The sequence below is a fragment of the Solea solea genome, chromosome 3, assembly GCF_958295425.1.
Source record: "Solea solea chromosome 3, fSolSol10.1, whole genome shotgun sequence".
Classification (NCBI taxonomy): domain Eukaryota; kingdom Metazoa; phylum Chordata; class Actinopteri; order Pleuronectiformes; family Soleidae; genus Solea; species Solea solea.
This window is the reverse complement of record NC_081136.1, coordinates 4824623-4840658: the sequence shown is the minus strand read 5'-3', so window position 1 is coordinate 4840658 and position 16036 is coordinate 4824623. Positions and strand designations below refer to the sequence as shown.

Genomic DNA, 16036 nt, shown 5'->3' with positions numbered 1-16036 from the left:
TTTTTCATTGATTTTTTAAAACCTTTTCTGTGAGGAGAGTAGAGCCACATTACTTTTAAACCCAGAGTCTTCACATTACAGCTTTGCTCTCCCGACACGAGTCGCCAAAGTGCTAACACAGGCCTCTGCTGTGCACCAGGGAGTTGAAACTAATCGGTAGCGATGGTCCGGCGTGAGATCAGCAGGTTTCTGGCAGCAGAACTTTCCCTTCGCTGCCAGACCTCCATCTGCCACCGGATCCACTGCAGGGCGATGCATGTTTGCTGTGCGTCAGCGAGGATGAAAAAAAAACAAGCCAATATGTGTAATTTGTGTTTTGTTTTTTGTCAATAAAACCATTATTTAACAATTTTTAAATAAATACTTGAAATGATGCTGGTACAGTATGTACGTGTGGGGAAAGTAATTGTGTACGGACACCACTTAGGTCAACCGTCCCGCATTCTCCTGGACACACAGCGGGGGACGCAACCTATTTATGGAACAACCATCCGTCTGCGTCGAGTGATTTATTTGAGCATGAAAAGGTTGTTTGGAGGCCAAACGAGTTTCAAGGACATGTGATCAATATGTCCTCGACTGGGAGTTCACTTTGAAATACGTGAACTTTGAGGTTTTATCAATGCGTGAAAATGTGTGACTTTTTATCGTCAAGAAATTCCTTTTTTTACCGGAAATTTAAAAGGATAGGAATCGCCGGAGACACCGCGATACGGTATTGTCGCGATATTTAAGTCACGATGTGATATTATCGCGATATTGGAAAACAACAGTAGTGAACACATAAACCCCAGCCCAACACAGAACACTATTGTGTTACTACATTCATATGCTACAGGACCCTGATGTGCAAATATTCCAGGGTCCGCGACGCTAATGCGACGCACAATGCACGGCGTGTGCGCGTAAGTACACCAGGGCCTAACACAGAATAGAAAGAATGGAGAAAGTGAGTCAGAACAAACCAAGTGTACTTATATTCCACACAATCCCTCAAGTAGTACAGACAGTTGGCTCAACGAGGGTCAGTAAAGCTACATTCATGTTTTTTCCTTCATCAACGACCAGTGAGCACTAAATTCATAGATATATACTGACACATAAAGATACAAAGTGTTTGGAAGAGAACAGACACGATTATCGCCTTTATGTTTTATGTTTTCATGCACTAAAGGGAAATTCACAAACCTCACACAGGACGACACCGAGGGCAACGTGGAGGACACATTACAGTCGTCAGACACCACACAATAATGGCGCTTTTCCATTACACAGGTCTAGCACGACTCAACTTTTCTTTGCTTTTCCGTTAGTGATAGTAACTGGTACCTGGTGTTTTTTTTAGTACCTGCTCTGGCGAGGTTCTAAGCGTGCTGGGCCGATACTGAAATGTGACTTCGACGGACTGTCAGCGGGCCGAACAATGCCGAACTGTAGATCAGTTAAAAAGACTTAAAGATCCTGAAAACATGCGTTAATCTCCAACATTTAGCAAAGGAAATGTCTCAAATCCAAACATTTAACAGAGAAATCTGGTGTATTTGGCGTGTTTCAGTTCAGTGACTGTGCCAGATGGAGTCTGTGCTCCGGTCATGCAGGAAGTACTGAACAATTCTGTGAACAAATCTTTTTAATGAACTGATTGTAATGATTCAGTTACACCCAAAACTGTTAAAAAGTTAATAGTGGATCATTTGTGTTGTGTATAAAATTACCCCGCCCCCGCTGAGGAGGTACTATTGGCGCATTTCCACCGGCTCGCCTCGCCTTGCCACGGCACCATTTAAGTAGCGTTTCCACTAGCATAGTTTCTCGTGGTCTTGCATATTTTTAAGTGGGTACTATGCGATGATTGGTCAGACTGCCGGCCGCTGACTGGCCAGAGTCCCGTCACAGGAAGCGACCTCCCACACACAAGTCAAGCCGAACAGCGCCGAACTGTAGATAACTTAAAACTACTTAACAATCCCAACAACGTGGGTTAATCGCCAACAACTACCAGGGAAACCTCTATATTTAACAGGAGTCTTTTAAAGTGGAGTGGTGTATTTAGGGACAGCGCCGGCGATCGCGAGTGGGATCACAGACCGCTGCCGCTGTAGTCTGTGGAGTAGGAGGCTGTACTCCGGTACTCTGGAGACGTGTGGACAGAAATCAAGCCGAACAGTGCCAAATTGTAGATCAGTTAAAACTACTTAACAATCCTAAAAACGTGGGTTAATCTCCAACAACTACAGAAGTCTCACTGCGGTTTCACTCAGCCGTGCAGTGATGACTCCGCCCACGTTAAGTAGGTACTTTTTTGTAGTGGAGATGCAACCTAATCGTGCCGTGTCATGCCGTGCCGAGGCGAGTAGAGCCGGTGGAAATGCTCCATAAGAAGTAATGGAAAATTATGTGTCTGATACCAAACCGAGCCGAGTTGAGCCGGGTAGAGCTAGAACTGTATCGCAGAAAAGCGTCATAAGCCATAAAAGTGGAATATAAATGAAGATTACATTCATTGAAATGATCCAAAGTGAATTCACTCATCCATTTGACACCTATGAAGCCGCATCTAAGCATTTAAATGTCTTTTTTGACACTTCCTCCGTCGCGTCAAGGAGCCTTAAAGTAAAGTCTTTATTTTATACTGTGCTCTGTTTGGCTGTGACAACCTCGACCAACCTTACAAGGGGAACACCAGGAACCCAGAGAAGGTGGAGTACTTCCACCCTCCCATCAGGTTCCCCCGCTCCAGTTTGAGGTAAGTCTTGTCCCCTCGCTCCATCATCACCAGTCCGGCGTTCGTGGCAGCTTCCCTGGTCACGTCCTGGTCACCTGCGAAGGCTGAGATCACAGGCCAGCCATTGAGGACCAAGCTCACCTGGGCAAAGCAGGGGGGAGAGGATGAGGAACTTCAGAAGAAGCTCAAACTGTATCCAAACTGTTGGAGGAAAAAAAAGCTCTTTCCAGGATTATTTTCTTTGCGCGTTGGCTATCGGGAATATTCAAATACATTCTCATCCCAAACTGGATCAAAGCACTATCATAAATCACTCAAATTGCATGTTGCCAGGTTTTGGCAGTGCTAGGACGGACAAAGTTGAGGACGTGTTATTAATAATTATTACAGTAGGATAATTAGATAAATTAACTCCACTCCCTGATGACAACACCACAGAGTTTGAGTTCAAGTGAGAGTCGTATGCTTTGGCTTTGTTTTGTACAGTGAGAGGAAGCAGAGATGTGTTGTGTGTCTATATATGGTCACTGGTTTCCTCTCATAATGCAAGCGCAACCTTCCGCTTCAGAGTCACTGCAGTTCACAGCGGCGACAGTGATGCACTTTTCTTACTTGTATGGTTTGCCGGTTGTACACTTTGACCACGTGGAAGCTGAAACTGTAGACTCCTTTCCTGGGGGCCACAAAGATGCTCCTCGCGGGATCAAAATGGCTGCCAATGTTTACTAGGATCTGAAAAAACAAAGGACTAATTACACATTTTAAATCATTCAGGCTTAAAAGAGCAAATGTCCTGTGAATAGAAGCAAATATTGTAAAAAAAAAAAAGTGATTTGATTATTCAGAAAGAAATAACAAAAAATACAACATTTACATTCAAAGAAGAGCTGACTGTCAGATCATCTTAATCTCATAGATTGTATTCTGGAGTTGATGTATTGTGATTTGTATTTGCTGCTGCTAGTGGGCACTGTAGCACCATGACAAGGGATTAAAAAGAGGTGAGACAGAGCGAGGCTGTGTTGCTTTGTGACTATTAATCCCTTTAAAAAAAAAAGTGAATCTGAAAGTTAAATGTAGAAAAAAAAGAGAGTAAAATTTTACAGTTCTTCAAAGATTGTCATTCAGCCCCAAATGTTCAATAATGATAATAATTTTTTGACACATTCCAATTATACATAACATTCTGTTTCAGATCTGTGCTTGTTTTTCTAAAAGTTAGGACAGCCCCACAACAGCGCTCAGTATTGGTATTGAGCAACACTTTCACAGCACAGACAGAGATAAATATTGTTACCGTATGTGACTGGTGTGACACGACAACAATGATCTGGTTGACAACAGCTCGGGGACTGAGTCAGAGACCGGTGGTGACTCAATCTGCTGATTTTGTAAATGAATATGTTGCCCGGCACAAACACAATGTACCTTGTGTATGACAAGTCTGATCAGTGATTGGTTATTTCAATTGTTGCTCGACCGGTAACAATTACAGGTCTTACAGGTGGACGTGATCCTTTGCTGGAATGTTTTTTTTGGTCAATGTTTTCTTTTAGGAGCAGCGATGATCGGAAAGAGTCACACAATGATCTTCTCCTGAAAAACCTCTTTAAAAATCTACTCTGTGGGCTGGCAAAGCAAAACTTCAGCCAAGGTTGCTCACTTTCAAAGAGTGCAAGAACACTCCCCCATCCTGAAATTTACATCCAGACTCTGAATTCAGATCGCCGCAAAATCTAAAATCCTTGGGCCCTAATTTTCATCCCCTTTTAGTACTGACAGATAAGCTCCTCGACGAAAGGTAATAACTTGAATTAACTGTCAAGGAATGACGTACTTGTTCTTTATCCCTGTTGATATTTTAGCTGCTTTCAGTCCGATACCGAAAATATCACGATATCTGTGATAATCCATAACAAGACAAGACAATCATATAGCGACACATGACGACATCTGTCTATCTGAAGAAAACGTAACGTTGATGTAAGTGCAGGGTTTCTCTATTTATCCACAACATCGAGAATAAAGTCTAAAATATCGATATTTGCCTCAGTGCGCTATGAGGGCACATTCATAGTAAGCGCCGATCTAATCAGATCGTCCTCTATGTGTGGGACACAGGAAGTTGCAGTTATAGACACACTTCAGCTGTTCGAAGGTATGTGAGTGACAGTTAGAGTGATGACACTCTGTTCTGGATACTATGTAGTGGCAGAGAAGAAAGACAACCCTATACATCCAATTTTACTCACACGCCTCTTTATGTACAGTACTTTCAAGGCCCTTTTTCCGTTCCAGTCCACAGCAACAATGTGGTTTGGAATCATAATGACTGCACTGTATCTGCTGTGCACAAAGTCACACAGTGAGACAGGTTTTGTACCAATCATTGGTGGAAGACAAGGGAGTAAAGCCGTGGTTACATCGCGGGGCAGTTCAGTTTGATACAGAGCGACAACAACGGTGAAGCAACTTTTGCAAACATTTGCGTTCTTACACACCGCCTCACCTCACAATCTGTGGAACTGAAAATTCCAGACATGAACTTTGGGTAATGTCTGAAGGATTGGGTCCAAACTTCTGACAAACACAGCGGGAATTGGGTGCCTGAAAGCAGCTAGTTTTTGAAAAGAAATTCTGTATTTAAGCCATATTTAAACATGGTTGCTGTGGTATTTGCCCATCTTTCAACAACACAAGGAGTCAATCCGATGCCGTAGAGAAGAGGTCGCATGGGGTTTTCTTTTGTTTGTGGCCCAGGTAATGTTGCCAGACTTGTCATGGTTGTATAAGAGAAAAAAAAGCAGTTGACCTAATGAAACCAAGACCTTGAAGTGCAACAGCTGGAAGACATACTTCCAAACAAATGTCATGGAGAATTGAGAATCTGAAGTTGGGCTCCAGTAAATAGCTGAGTAATTAGTAATAAACTGCTAGCTCAGTCGTCTTAGCCAATAGACAATCAATCAGGACTTGCGGGAAATGCACCTGATCAAAGTAGATGGTCATGGTGCGGTTGCTCATCTCCGACGGCTCGTGGTTGGTGTTACGGATGGCCGAAAACGCCACCCGTCCACTTCCCGACCTCACCGACAGTCCCAGAGCGTTACCCGACGGCTCTGCTGAGGGCGTCGAGTCGCACACCACCAGGCACTTTCCCTCCAACACGATCGGCTCGGTGTCATTCTGGCATCTGACCCCCGAGGGCCCCCAGTGGACGAGAAGCAGCAGTGCAACGCAAAAGGCAGAGTGGGGAGTAAGACAGGGTGGAGAGGGAAGTAAAAGCATCGCTCTGAATTTAGACAAGATTTAGGTGCTTTAATTATGTTTCTTCAGTGAAAGTGTGGCCGCTACAAATCTTCATTAAGTCTTCTTGTAGAACACCTCACATCTCATGGGGCATCAAGGGATTCTACAATCCTCAATGAGGAGTCCAGCAAGCACTGGGTGGATGTGCAGACTTGAGTTGCCACCAAGCGGCTTCTTATATGCTCAATATCCACTTCTCCACACCTCAGCCAGAGCTGCCACCAGTCGGTCGTATGCTGATGCAGAATCCTCAAACTGGTTTGGACGCCGTCAAGACCTCAGGCCTGTTTGAGAAGATCAGAAATTAGCAGGATGTGATTTTGTGTGTTACAAGAATAACACGCACTTACCGTATGTTTTCATACATAAAAGCAAGAATAAGAAGCTTAGAAACTTGGAGCTAATGTTGTAGTCAAGACCACGCTAACAAAACCCAGTTCAGAGTACACTAGAGACAAGAACTGACATGCAGTCAAAACCAAAACCTATACTAGTCTATCGTATGTGTATCTCCTGCCTTTTTCTTTGTAGAAGTTTGATTTTGGTCTTGTTCGTGCAGTCTTGACAACAACACAACTTAAGAGGCTAAAGTTCCAGTGTGTAAGAATTAGCGGCATCTAGTGGAGAGACTGCAGATTGCACAAAAATGGAGGACTCCTCTGTTTGCCCCTCCCTTCCCTAAATGAGTCAGGGAACTACAGTGGCCTACTAAAGGCCCTTTGTAAGTATACATAAAAGACTTGGTCTAAGGCCACGAAAACTAGTGCTATTTAGAGACTTATAGAAAACCATACTTATTTGTATGATATTCAACAAATCATCCTTCCACACATTGAACCTTTAAAGCTGCAGTGCCTAATGTTTGCTGCGTCCTTCATGTGAAGCAAAACCATCAGTCCTTCATTCGCTCAATGTTGCTGCTGCCTCCGTTTGCCTCGACATAAAGCCAATGACTTCCTGTGTGCAGCGCGGCAATGGCACCCGGCGACACGGGATCTAAACTCTGCTATTCCGAGAAACGCAGAGAGAGAGAGCGAGAGGGACCCGTGTGGAGCTGGTGATGGACTTTGACGACAGTTTGAACGATATTTGTCAATATGTAAAAGTCACAGGCTGAGAAAAATCTAATCTAAGGAAAAAATAATTGCTGATGAGGTAACGCTTTGGCTGGGAAGAGGAAAGACGTGTGTGCTGCCAGCTGGACTCAGGAGGGGGGACGGTGGACTATCACATCCCCACCACTGAGAGGCCATCTGTGGGTAAACACTCCTACCCCCCCACCTCCAATCACCTTCCCAATTTAATCCTTAATCTCTGCACTCAAATTCCGTTACACGAACACACACACATATTACTGTACTTTACAGAATAATCACTGTTTTTACTTTTGTGCACAATAAAAACAAACCTTGAATAAGTGTAGTAACATGAAAACCAGAGGATACGTCACATGTTTTAATATAAAAAAAGGGAGCAGTTATAAGTATTAATTCTTGAAGAAAAGTGCGGCAAAAACACCCACCTGTCACTTCTTCTTGAGCTGGAGAATCTCAGGAGCCTCTGTTACCCTCAGCTTCATCCGTGCTCCTCTGCCTCTCTTTTCAACCCCCTCAATCTCTCCTCTCTTTCTCTAAATGATCTCTCTGTTCCTGGAGCAGACGTTTAATCACATCACGAGCATCGCAGCCCCTCCTCCCACTGTACCCGTGTTCCCCTCCCTCACTGTTCCCCCTCTTTTACCTCACATAACACTGATATTCCAACAAACAATGCTATAAATGCCTTCTGTGGGGTCTTTTTCCAGTAAATTAAGGGCTGGTGGGCGGCTAATTGTAATTATTAAGGATTACAGATTACAAATAAAAAAACACTTGATTGAAGAATTGACAAAAAAAACAACTAGATACAACATAATGATCTATATACAAGCAATATAATACAATATTATGAAAAGGAAATGATTTTCAGAGCTTAATACTACAACTACCCGTGGAGTGGAAATTCAGCCCGTGCATGCGCTGTCGACGTGTGCGGAAGTATACCAGGGTCTTTAGATCCATCCTTATACACATATAGTTATATAGATGTGATTTAAGGGGGACTGGGTTCGATTTGGATTTCACGCCTTCATTTGCTTAGCAGTTACAGCAGCTGCTCGTTTGGGGCCGGTATTGCCCAAAACAAGCATTGAACAAGAAAAAAAAAAGATCGCCTGGACCGAAAACAGAATTAGCCATTATTTTCCATTTTCAGGGGCTCATCAAATCATAGGACGAAGTCAAATTCTGATTAATAAAAGGCTTCTTTTAACACTTGGATTATGATCCTTTGCAGTCAAGGACTGCCTGAGGTGTGGCGTTTCCTCCCTGGATGTACTTTGCCAGGTCTTTGCAGCCTTCAGTCTTCATTAAGTGAGAAGCATGAGATTGGGTTTCCATTCCACTCATTCCATTTCATTACCTGCAAAAGCTCTTGTGTCTCTTTTGCAGTATGTTTTGGGTCATTATTCATCTGTCGTGTGTGAAATGCCGTCTGATCGGTTTTGCAGCGTTTGTCTGTATGTGAGCAGAGTTGATTATAATCCTGTACGGGATTGTGTGTGTGCTCACTGCCGATGTGTGAGAAGGACGGGTTAAATGCAGGGGTTCAAATTCACGATCACTTTTTGGAAGTGTGTGCAAAAATAACAAGTTGGAGTTCTAAGGAGGTGCGATCAAAACACTTTGATTGCACTTAGATGGATATAACCTAAATCAATTAGGTGTAACCAGAGGTGTTTTCCACATGATTCATGATACATGAATCATTTTCTCACGAAAAATTAATGTGGTTAAGAAACCTTAAAAAAACCCTACTTAAATTGGTCAAACTTAAAAAGTAACTTAATCCAAACATATGTAAGCAAATCGTCATGCTATAACTTGATAACCTTAGCGGATTTAAGTGAAATTCAACAATTAGGTGTAACCAGTATAACCACTTAAAATTGCACAAGGAAACTAATTTAGGAGACAAATTTTTGCAAATACAAAGATGAACGGAATATTTATATGTGTGTATATGCATAAACATAATTATTAAATGTAAAAACTGTAGTTGCTGTCGAGTCTACGACTCCGTCCCTCTCTGGCAGCAACCGGGTCACATGGCAGAGTAATGGCGCATTTCCACCGGCATGGTTTAAGTAGCGTTTCCACTAGCCTAGTACCTGGTACCAGGTACTCTTTTTAGTACCTGGTCAGGCGAGGTTCCAAGTGTGCTTAAAAGCAGGTACTATGAGATGATTGGTCAGACTGCCGGCCGCTGAGTCCCGTCACAGGAAGAGACCTCCCAAACACAAATCAAGCCGAACAGCGCCGAACTGTAGATCACTTAAAACTACTTAACAATGCTAGCAACGTGGGTTAAAGTCCAACAACTACCAGGGGAACCTCTATATTTAACAGGAGTCTTTTAAAGTGGAGTGGTGTTTTGGGGACAGCACCGCTGATCGCGAGCCACAGACCGCTGCCGCTGTAGTCTGTGGAGTAGGAGGCTGTACTCCGGAGACGTGTGGACAGAAATCAAGCCGAACAGTGCCGAATTGCAGATAAATTAACTACTTAACAACCCTAAAAACGTGGGTTAATCTTCAACAACTACAGAATTGTGGTGTCAAGTCACTAGTCACACTCGTGTGTGTGTGGGTGTGTGTCACGTATAAAACGAGGTCACCGCATAAAACAAGTCACCGCTTAAGTGTGTCACTGGTTTCCCGTAGGTAGCACATGAATCACCGTTTAATCAAAGTCTCATTGTTATGCTGTCACCAAAGATTGGTGAAGGTGTGTGCTGCAATAATATTTGTGCCACGTGCAATGGGAATTTTTTTTTTTGGACAAATGCAGTCATTGTTGACCGTAAAACTACAACCATGCCTATTATTTTTTTGTTTTGCTATTTGAAACGAAAGAAGCAGAGTTTCGAAAGTACTAAAACAATTTCACTCAAGTATTAATGTTGAGGGAAGTACAAAAGTACCTTAAGTTAGTAAAATTGCTGGGCTAAAAATCGATGCAGGTAAAAGTGACAAAAGTAGCTAATTTGAAATGTACTCACAATGAAAGTTACTTTCTTTTTGCATTTTCTTTAAAAGATAAAGAGCTATTTTTCAATAGGAACCGCTAACATGTAAGTAAAAGTGTAGAAACAAAATAAAACATGTTGACACACAACATTTTCGAGCCCCGGTTGGAACAAGGGCCTTTCTGCATGGAGTTTGCATGTTCTCCCCGTGTGTGCGTGGGTTCTCTCCGGGTTCTCCGGCTTCCTCCCACTGTCCAAAAACATGCAATGTGGGGATTAGGTCAATTGGACACTCTAAATTGACCATAGGAGTGAGTGTGAGAGTGAATGGTTGTTTGTCTCTATCTGTGTGTGGCCCTGCGATGGACTGGCGAACTGTCCATGGTGTACCCTGCCTATCGCCCGATGTAGCTGAGATTGGCACAGCACCCCCCGCGACCCTCTGGTGGAGGATAAAGCGGTAGATGGTGACTGACTGACATCAATTGGTAAAACTTAAATAACTTAATTTAAACTTTTGAAAGCTGTATCAATGGATTTTGTGGGCCCTGGGTAAAAGGGGAGTCTTTTTTCTTTTCTTGCTTTTGTCTTTGTTTTTTTTTTGAATATATATATTTTTTCCTACTCAGTTTAATTGATCTAAGGCCGTAGTCCGACTAAGCGTAAACATGCAGGAGTAATCAGACTATGAATTGCATCATCCGACAAAGACTAGCTCGATTTTAGTCAGACTAATGTGTTTACATGACACTGAGAAAACCGAATTATTGTCTTGGTCCAGCTAAAATTTGACTTTTAACATTTTAAAAGCCTTTTCCATGAAATCTTGTCACGGACAAACTCAATAGATGTTCAAAAATCAAGGAAAAAAGATCTGGATAACGTTCGGATACACTTTTAGTTGCCAGTCATTGAACCCCAAGAATGTAAACTTTAACTGAAACACGCCACACTCCTTAATTACACTTAATTAGTAGTTTCTTGTTGGTATAATAACCTCACTCGTTCTGCCAGTTTTTATCTGATTTTTTGCTACAGACCTTTACCTGGGAAATTGTAAATTAGCAAATAAAAGTGTAAAAATACTGATTCTTTGTATTAAAACCAAAAAATATATACAATTGGATAAATGGATATTTATCCCCATTTTTAAAGCATTTTAGAAATGCTTTAAAAATGGAGGGTGGGGCCCGGACATTTTTAAAGCATTGCAAGCCAGTTGCAAGCGAGTAAAATTAGAAAGTACCCACAATACATTTACTACTACTGCAAGTACAGTTCAGATATGTTAAAATAGTACCTTACAGTACAGCAACATGGTGAAAGTATTAATAATCATGTTATAATCAATTTCCAGCTTCATATATCATAATAACGTGTTATTTTCACTGTAATAGCCAGATAAAAGCTTGAAAAGTATAATTATTATGATGAGATATAAGTGCTTTTGAATTACCATATTGTAAAATGTGTCCTCCTTTATGTCTCACAAATGTTTTCTGTTGTTATTACAAAGCTGAAAAATTCCTACTGTTCTGTAACGTGTAAAACATTCACTTTTATTTTAGTCACAATTATAACATTTAAAAACATTCTATTTACATTTAAATTTACAGTTTTCTATCTTGTCATGTGCGTTGTTCACTCGGTGTGAACAGAGACGAGGTCAGTGATGCTTAAATATTAATACAACAACACAGTGCAACTATTCAATAATTGAAACAAATACAAAAGTCACTAAACAGTGTTTTGCATTATACAGAAGACTCGATGGTGAGCTCGTGCCGAGTGGGCGGGGCGCAGATGACGAGCGGAGCCGCGTTTTTGCCGCTGTTTTGGACGCAGGGGTTAAAGTAAGCGTAGAGAGGTTCGGCGAAGTCGCAGCCGCTGTACGTGTAGATGTGCGTCTTGGCCTCTGCGTCGTAGAACGACACCGACCCTTCCTCGTAGTCCAGAAACACGCCCACTTTCTCGGGAGCCTTCTGGAGGTGCAGGGGGCTGGAGCGTCCGGCGCACGCCGTCAAACTGCCGCCCTGGCGTCTGCAGATCGCCCAGAAACCGCCGTCGGGACAAACTGCGATGGAGCCCTTCCTGTTGATGGACTTCCGCGCGATGCCGATGTCCCAGTCGGTTTTATCTTTGACCTGAAAGACAAACACAGAAAACTGGAATTAGACGAGCAGAAAAGAGAAAAATACAACAAAAAATCTCCTTTTTTGACCAATGTTTCATGAGTTTTTAATCCAAGCTTTTGCACCCGAGAGAAATATCATGACTAGTAGAGGTTGAAACAAAATGAACTAGTCCACATTGAAATGTATGTTTAAAATAACAGGATTAAATTACAAAATTACGCTTTCAATGGGATTTAAATTCAACCATAATTTTTGAATTCAACTTAATTTTAAATTGAACATAAATTATTTTTCAACCGTAAAAGACAGTTCAGTAAAGGGTTGAAATAAGATAAACGTAGCTATTTCAAATGTTTTGAATTTTTTTCTAAAATGTATTTCAAATTTTTGCTAAATTGTAACTTTTTTGATTTGTGACCCAAATGTTAACCCATATTTGGTTGTGATTGTACTGCAAAGGTCAAGGACAACAAATAAATGTGTTTTTTTCTTTTACGACGTACCTGGACGACCCAGTAGCGTCTTCCAGAAGTGAAGCTTTGTTTCCCCAAAACGCAGACACAGGTGTCAAAGCGCTGAGGGTTTTCTGGGAATGAGGTCTTTCTTTTCTGGCTGCTGACGCTCACCTAAAGCACGGACAAAATCATCAGCATTAAAATCATCAGGTTTTAGCCACATCGTGTTGGTCAATCAATGATGTTACGTAAGGTTTCCCCCACTGTGGTTATTTAGGACAATGGACAATACCTTTTTCCCGTCTGGAGACAGCATGAGCCATCCTGACGCAGTCTCAGGATCCAGAGTCACATCCACTGTAGAGGTAAAAAAAACTGTCAGTCCACTGATAAAAAAGCAGCAAAAATTGGGAAAAAACATGAAAAATTGATTTAAAAAAAAGGACATTTGAGTCTGAATGTACCTGCGTATTGATTCATCTTTTCTGCTTCTATGAACAGGAACAACAAACACAAACAAAAAAGGGTTATTTTCATGCTTTTGCTTCGACAACAAGTTAGAAATAGTCGTTTGGAAAGAGCAGTTATGCTCACCTTCTGCAGACAGCTGGTTCACAAACTCCTGACAGACATCAGACATCTTGTTGATGGCTCGTCTCACCGTCCACAAAGAGTTGTCGGCGTGGATCGTGATGTCAGACCAGTCTTGAGTGGGTGGGAGAATACTGAGTGACGGAAAACCCTGGAAAAGAGAGACGGGACACGTGAGACACCGTGAATTTCTAGTTTTTCACCTCTTTGAACATGTATTCTGGTAATTGAATCAATTTACACCACTCTTAGGGCTTTACTTCTTCATTTTACAATGTCCTTTTAGCCGGTATTGGACAGATACCGATGCTGATTATCCTTCTAATTGCATAACTACTATTTTTTGAAGCTTTGAGATTCAGGATTCAAAACCGGAAGTTCACTGATAGCTCAGATATCTCACCTGCAGGAGGTGAAGTGGGTTCTTGGTGAGCTTCAGCTGCCGCAGCTCGTCGCACCGCATCTGAAGCTCTTGGATTTCCTGTTCCAGCTCCTCCAGCAGCTCCTTCGCCTTCCGCTCGGCCTCTGCGTGCTTCTCCTCCAGCTCCTCCACCAGCCCAGAGTAGTGCTCATGGATAGCCTTTATCAGCGTGGTGTAGACGTGAGCGTTGCTCTCGATCTCCCGGTCTGTGTTTTTCTTTACAAAGAGAGACGAGGACGACGTAAATTTCACAGAACAAGACAAGTTGTACGTTCATGAACCTCCAAACGTCAACGAATCAGAAGCGACTGGTGTTCAGTTTGCCTTGGATCAACCAAAAAAACAACCCCTCCAAGTCCAGTTGCTACTGATTCAGTGACTTCCCTTAAAGGTACAACTTGAACCAAAGAGAATCCACACGGATTTGTCTATGAACTTACTTTGCTCTGGTCCACCGAATTTCTGATCTCCTCCATTTTCCTCTGACGGGTCTGGATCAACTGCTGAATGTTCATCTTTGTCGCTTTCATGTGAGTCTGCAGAAATTCAAACAAATTCTTTGAGTATGACGCGCTGAAGGTGCGAAAAAAAAGGGAACAGAGGCAGAAAGAACAAACAGGTTTTTTTTCTGCAACTTCAATCTCCTCACCTTGATCCTCTTGCTCTCCTTCTCCAGAGGGACCACCTGGTGGCGCCGGTGGGTCCCCTCTGTGCACTTTGTGCACACGGGCCGCTGGTCGGTCTTGCAGAAGAGCGTCAGCGGCTCGTCGTGCTTCCTGCACACGTGGCTGCTGGTGAACGAGGCCGGGTCCAGGAGCCGGTGCCACTGCAGCGCGGGCACCGTGCAGTGAGGCTCCACGTGAGTCTCGCAGTACGACGCCTGGCAGACCAGGCACGACTTCACCGCCGGCAGCTTGTCCCCTTGGCAGACGTCGCAGGCGACGTCGGCATCGAGCGAGCGCTGGCTCGGCAGCAGGCCGCTGCTGCAGCCCGGCTGGACCTCAGCGTCGCCGTCTTCTTGTGTCGCCCTGGGAGAACGAAAGACGATGTAAGTCATTGCAACTGAATTCAGAAAGTGAGTGACGTGATGCGATGCAACATAGTCGACACAAACCTTTTGAGGACTTCGATCATGTTGGCGAAATCCAGGTTGATATTGAGCGACGGACGTTTCCGGAACAGGTTCTTGCACAGAGGACATTCCGACTTGCCCTTGATGTCCCAGTAGCCTTCGATACAGTCCAGGCAGAAGTTGTGCGCACATGGGATGGACACCGGGTCAGTGTAGATGTCCAGACAGATGCAGCACTTGAATTGATCCTTAAGTAAATGTGTTGCCATGTTTTTTCCCACTGCAAAAATTCAATTTATTAGTTGAATGACATTTGAAATGAACACAAAAACGTGTCACAAACCTTACAGCTTCACAGCTTGAAAAATCTGATCATTGTTTAAGACTTTGATTGCTGCTTTCTAACAGCAACTAGGGCTTTGTTCAAAATCATGAAAAACGTGCTAAAAAAAGTATTTGTTTTTCCCTCTTAAATACCCTTATTTCTTGTTTTATCCAAAAACCCACTGCATCTGAATTTGCAGTCACAAAAACAGCAGATTGTTTGAATATTAAAATGGTTAAAAGTTATGTCAAAGGTCATGCAATATTCACATTTATGACACTGCAACTCACTGATTAATTCCCTCAAAACGTTTTAAGAAATATTCAAATTTAAGATTTATTTATTTAATTAGTTTCTGAATTGAAAAATAATGAATAAAAATGAATAATGAATGCAGTCTCTGCAGACTCTTACCAGTTTGTGTTCTCATCATATGCGGTGGCTTCATCGTCCGTCTTCTTATACACAGGCTTCAGACTCACTGTCTGAATCACCTGTGAAGCTCCGCCCCCTGCATATAGAGTTACCCATAGTGCTCAGTCTTTCCAGTAAATCTGGTCCTGCCTCCCCGAGTTTTTGCCGTGAGATCACAAGGCCCGAGTCGTGTCAGTAAGAGGTGGAGGGTGTGGCTTTGCTAAGACAGTTTGGCACAGTTTGCCAAAACAAAATCCGCCCTTTTTTGGGGGTGGGGATTACATAAGAGACCAAAGCAATAAATTATACAACATGAATGTGATGACAGGATGTGCAGAGCTGGTATTATGTGGATAAAATATTCTTATAACAGGAGCAATGAGAATCATTTGTCAACGTTGACAAATCCATTATTATAAGTTTAAAAGTATTTTAAACATTTTATGATATGGTTGACTTACACTGTTCTGCAAAATCATGTTCCCGACTCATAAAAAGATATTACCCTCTAACATGGAGATTTT

General features: G+C 42.5%; 2 protein-coding genes across 2 annotated transcripts; both read right to left on the bottom strand.

Moving 5' to 3' along the window:
- Window positions 1-954: 954 nt before the first annotated feature.
- Window positions 955-7658, bottom strand: si:dkeyp-74b6.2 (cerebellin-1). Its single transcript, XM_058624495.1, has 4 exons — window positions 7557-7658; window positions 5714-6318; window positions 3338-3457; window positions 955-2866 (listed from the first exon to the last, which is right to left on the bottom strand). Exons 2-4 carry the CDS (start codon window positions 6011-6013, stop codon window positions 2669-2671), a joined length of 618 nt encoding a protein of 205 aa, XP_058480478.1. The 5' UTR covers window positions 6014-6318; window positions 7557-7658; the 3' UTR covers window positions 955-2668.
- Window positions 7659-11642: 3984 nt separating this feature from the next.
- On the bottom strand, window positions 11643-15083 carry LOC131456670 (E3 ubiquitin-protein ligase TRIM39-like). The gene is made up of 9 exons (XM_058625189.1): window positions 14816-15083; window positions 14351-14729; window positions 14142-14237; window positions 13684-13917; window positions 13284-13431; window positions 13154-13180; window positions 12982-13046; window positions 12738-12860; window positions 11643-12243 (listed from the first exon to the last, which is right to left on the bottom strand). The coding sequence occupies exons 1-9, from the start codon at window positions 15040-15042 to the stop codon at window positions 11854-11856; spliced, it is 1689 nt and encodes a 562-aa protein (XP_058481172.1). The 5' UTR covers window positions 15043-15083; the 3' UTR covers window positions 11643-11853.
- Between the last annotated feature and the right edge of the window lie 953 nt (window positions 15084-16036).